The 4797-nt window shown below is 49.8% G+C and overlaps 2 protein-coding genes across 5 annotated transcripts in view; one reads left to right on the top strand and one right to left on the bottom strand.

Moving 5' to 3' along the window:
- Positions 1–977, bottom strand: part of rab3b (RAB3B, member RAS oncogene family) — a 9938-nt gene extending 8961 nt beyond the window's left edge. Inside the window, exon 1 of one of the 2 annotated variants that reach the window (XM_008406510.2) lies at positions 802–977. The gene's annotated coding sequence lies outside the window, so the exon portion shown is untranslated. The remainder of the gene's footprint in view (positions 1–801) is intronic. The other variant, XM_008406508.2, reaches the window with a different exon arrangement.
- Positions 978–2598: 1621 nt separating this feature from the next.
- The window catches only part of dbt (dihydrolipoamide branched chain transacylase E2), a 10013-nt gene continuing 7814 nt past the window's right edge, over positions 2599–4797 (top strand). For 2 of the 3 annotated variants that reach the window (XM_008406511.2, XM_008406513.2), the window contains exon 1: positions 2599–2704. In XM_008406511.2, the coding sequence (XP_008404733.1) occupies positions 2660–2704 (45 nt within the window). In that variant the 5' untranslated portion in view covers positions 2599–2659. Of the gene's footprint in view, positions 2705–2830; positions 2985–4797 lie in introns of those variants that run through there. The other variant, XM_008406512.2, reaches the window with a different exon arrangement.

Below are 4797 nucleotides of genomic sequence, written 5' to 3' on the forward strand. Positions count from 1 at the left end.
ACCAGGCAACATGGCAACCAGGCAACATGGCAACCAGGCAACATGGCAACCAGGACTCAGCAGGAGATGTGCAGATGTTCCTGCAGAAGCGTCAGATGAAGAACTTTTGTCTCGTGGTTTCCAACCATCATGGAGTCCAGAGGTTCCGACTCTGAGGTTCTGATGATTCTGGAGGTTCTGACCCAGACCAGGACCATACTGCCATCAGGTGTCCTTTAGGTGAAACTCCGGTCATGTGACTGAGCCTTGTTGTCATGGGAGCCAGCTGAATCCATCCCATCAGAACCATGACCCGGTTCTGATGCAGGACTCTCAGGAGGTTCTGGACGCTCGGTCCCACCTGAGCACCGTCACCATGGAGACAAGCTCAGCAGCAGCTCAGCGGTCTCCTAGTGAAAACAGGAAGCTGCTTCAGAACCGAGTCTGAACCCGCTGGGTCACTGCGGTTCTGGTTGGGTTCTGCAGCTGGAGCAACTGGACCCATCAGAGCAGGAGGTCACCTGTCCACCACCGACTGGTTCTGGTTCCGGTTCTCTAAACCTAGAGACAGAACGTCTGCAGAAGTTCTGATGGGTCAGTTTGATTAGAAGGTTCTGTTCTGGCCCAACAGAACCCCCAGAGTTCTGTTCTGGTTCTGGGCCTGCAAATACCAGAACCCTGCAGAAAGCACCAACAGAACCGCGACCAGACAGAATCAGGTTCTGATCCAGATTGTTTGGATCAGAGAAGATCAGCAGCCAGTCAGACTCCACCCTGGGCTCGGTTCGGTTCTGGTTCGATATAGATGTGCGGCGGGCTCACCTCAGCTGGGCGGGTCCGATGCGCGCTCCCTGCAGCAGAAAAAAACCCAGAGCGGTTCCGGACCGGAACGCGATCAGAACCAGCAGCTCCGCTTCAGCCGAACCGAGTCACTCTCCGCGCGCGCGGCTTCACGCGGACCTGCTGAATGGTAAGAGGCGGCAGCCAATCAGCGAGCGGCTCCGTGCCGCGCGCAGTGACTCATGTGGCACGCGCCCGCGCGCGTGCACGCGGAGCCAGTCTGAAGATAAAAAACAGAGAAATAAAAAGTGAAAATGGAAAAGAAAAAAACCTGAGAAAATAAAGTAAAACATGTTTAGAAACAGGAAATGAGACAGAAACGGATCAGATGGACTGGATGGCTTCGGTCAGTGTTTCTGATCAATATCTGGATTATTGATCACACGCTGAGGATGATGAATGAACGAATGAATGAGTCTAACTGGGTGACTGAGGAGCGGTGGGCCCCAGCTGTGAGCTGATCAGAACCAGGAAGTCCAGATGGAGGTTTCTCTTAAAGGGCCAGTGTCGTGTAAAATCCATTTCCATCACGTTTGTCCCTGGAGTGTGGCTTTGATTCTTTCATGTTTGAGAAGTATTTTAATCTCCATGGCAACCGTTCAGCTGGGTGGCCCTAGCCCCGCCTTCAAAAGCGCAGCTCCTCCCCCTCTCAGCTCCTTCAGACTAGCCAGCTGCAGTTAGCAACCAGCTGCTGAGCTCATTATAGGAACTGCTGCTCAGATCAGTGCTGGTAAGAACATTAAAGGGTTAATAGAGGAGCCATGTTGGGACGACTTCCTGGAGGCGGAGCTACAGAGAGCAGGAGGTTTTTAAGAAACTGACCCAATTTCAAGATGCTAAATCAGGAAGTTAAATTTCTGACGGTAACAGTTACTTGATTATGCTTAAATAATTTTATAGCTATGTAATTGTATGTTTTGTTTTATATTTCTACCTGTGATGTTGTGAAGCACTTTGTTCAGCTCAGGTTGTTATAAATGTGCTATAAAAATAAGCTTTGACCTGGAAAACATGTAATTATGCTTCCTTAAGGAGTAGAATTATCATAATTACTGTAATTATAGAATATTATAAACCAATAAAAACTATTTAATGCAGAAATTATGGGCTGAAGGAAACGTATGTTTAATAGCTGCTAAAAAGTTATTTTAAAAAATACTTTAAATCTGACAAACGAGCTCGTCCTGATTATTACATATTATAAATTATATTATGGATGGATTAGCGGTCATCGTCTTGCCGGTTCTGATCAATCTGGACCTAAACTCTCTGACGTCATGATGTCACCTTAAGTTGTTCCTGAACGCACCATGCAGAGCGGAACAGAACCTCAGCTGGTTCTGGACCCACCTACAGCAGAACCAGAAGCCTGTGTGAAATTCTGCCCCCCTGTGTCGGGAGCGCGCACTGCAGGCAGAGAGGATCCGACCATTTCCTTCTGATCGATTTATCGATAAAACCACTCATATAATCATGTCAAGGTTGTAACTTCCAGTTTAATGGGCAACTAACAAAATGGTAAAATAAATAAATAAACGAGGTCTTTCACCGTAAACCTGACAGTTGTTTCCAACACGTTGTGTGTATTCATGATTTTTCATCGCTGATATAAGAGGATGGAAGCTGCTGATAGCAGGACTCAAACAATAAAGACTTCCTGAGGGATGATATGCAGACTTTGTGGAAAATCCCGTTATGAGAGGAAGACAGGACCGGTCAATGAGCCATAATCTGAGCCGCTTCCTGTCGCCGAGTGGCGCTGTTTCCGCCTCCTGCCGCAGAAGAAGAGCGCGGAGCGCGCTGATTGGCTGCAGTCGGGGGCGTGCAGCGGAGAGGACAGATGGCGGCGGTGACCAGAGGATCCTTCAGCGCTCTCAGAGTTCTGGTGAGGAGCAAACCGAGCCGGAACCACGCCGAAACGAACCCGAGCCACACTGGAACCCAACCAGGCCGTTCTGCTTTTTAGCGCCTGCGCGGCTGACGCTAAAAGCTGCTGGTGACGCAGGCGTTACGTCACTGCGGTGCTAACTGAGGCTAGCTGGGTTGTGATGGTATGGATCCGGGTCGGTTCCGTTCTGGAGCAGCGGACAGCGGGTTCTGTCTTTCCCGAACCGAGCCGGTGGGCTCCCCTGAGCTGCTGGTTCCGCTAGAGTCCAAGGTTGATGGTGCGTTCATGTTCTGTCAGAGATTCTGCTGCTGACGGCTCGGTCCAGTTGGATCTCAGTCTGAAGAAAGCAGCAGCAGCTGGTGGTCATAATGTTCTGCCTGCTCTGGATCAGGCTGAACATCATCTGATGGGTCGTTTCCTGTTTTTATGAACAATGTTCACGATATTGTTCATTTCCATCCTCTGGATAAATTGACTGAACTCAGTAACGTTGACATTAAATCTGATGACATTAAATCTGACATTAAATCTGAACCAGCTGCAGGTAAATGCAGGACTGAGACGCTTATCGAAGCTCCTGGTGATAAAATCACAGAATCAGGTTTTTAAACCGGCTGCACAGTGGCGCAGTGGGTAGAGCTGTTGGCTTGCAGCAAGAAGGTTCTGGGTTCGATTCCCGGTCTTTCTCCATGGAGTCTCCATGTTCTCCCTGTGCATGGTGGGTTTTCTCCAGGTTCTCCGGTTTCCTCCCACAGTCCAGAAACATGACTGTAAGGTTAACTGGCCTATCCAAATTGCCCCTAGGTGTGAGTGTGTGTGTGCATGGTTGTGTGTCCTGTGTTGCCCTGCGACAGACTGGCGACCTGTCCAGATGACCTGTCCAGGTGACCCCGCCTCTCACCCGAAATGTTAGCTGGAGAGGCACCAGCACCCCTCCCGACCCGACTGAGGGACAAGGGTGCAAGAAAATGGATGGAAGGATGGAGGTTTTTAAACCCTGTGAGTAAAAACGGCCTCAGAAATCTGGACGTTCTCTTGGACAGTTGATGGACAGTTGGACAGTTGATGGACAATCACTGCCACTGTTGGTTCCAGGCTGTTTTTACCAGTAAGGAACATTTCTAAGCCGTTTTATCTCAGAAGGACCTAGAAATGATTGTCTGCTTTTATTTCTTCTCCTTCAGATCAACGGCCTTTTAGTGGGTCTGAGTAAATCCTCCATGGCTTCCCTTCAGTCTGTGCTAAACGCTGCAGCCAGGCTTTAACTAGACCCACAGAACCAGAACCACAGAACTCCTGTTCTGGCCTCTCTGCTCTGCTCCCGTGTCTTTAGGACTCATTTTAAAACTTTGGTTTCAGCTTTTAAAGCATTTCATGGTGAGGCTCCCAAATGTACATCGGACCTTCTGGAGCCTGTCTGTCCGCCCAGGACTCTGAGTTCTGGTTCCCAGAACCGTTTTCAACTGGCGGTGACGGAGCATCAGGTGCAGCCCAGGTTCTGGACCGGCTCCCTCCATCAGTGGCTGCTGGTTCATTGTTTCCTTTCAGTAAAACACTTTGTGGTTTTTATGTCTGAAAGGCGCTATAGCAATAAAGTTTACTTACTTACGTGTGTGCAGAGGGTTTAGCTGCAGCCCAAACCCGGCTCCACATCTATGTGGTTCTGAGCTTTCAGTCCAGTCAGTTTGTCCAGAACTTTTCCAGGTTCTGCTTGGATTCTCCCACTTTGTTTAGATTTCAGGATAAATGGCTGATTTTCAATCCGGTTCTGGGGATCACTTCATAGAACCAGAACCAGCAAAAGGTTGGGACTGGACCCAGAGCCGGTACCGGACCGGACCACTGGAAGGGCGTCTGAGGCCCGGATCTCAAAAACAGCGATCTGCTTCCCAGCTGCTAATCTGGTCCTAATGATCAGGAAGGAGCTGACCCACTGCCGCCACGCCTGTACATGTTGCCATGGTGATGCCAACATCCCAGCTGCCCTCCCAGGCCGGCGCACAGGAAGTGGTGGGGTTGGCAGGAAGTGGTGGGGTTACCAGGAAGTGGTGGGGTTACCAGGAAGTGGTGGGGTTACCAGGAAGTGGTGG

The sequence above is a fragment of the Poecilia reticulata genome, linkage group LG4 (genome assembly GCF_000633615.1).
Source record: "Poecilia reticulata strain Guanapo linkage group LG4, Guppy_female_1.0+MT, whole genome shotgun sequence".
NCBI classification, from domain to species: Eukaryota; Metazoa; Chordata; class Actinopteri; order Cyprinodontiformes; family Poeciliidae; genus Poecilia; species Poecilia reticulata.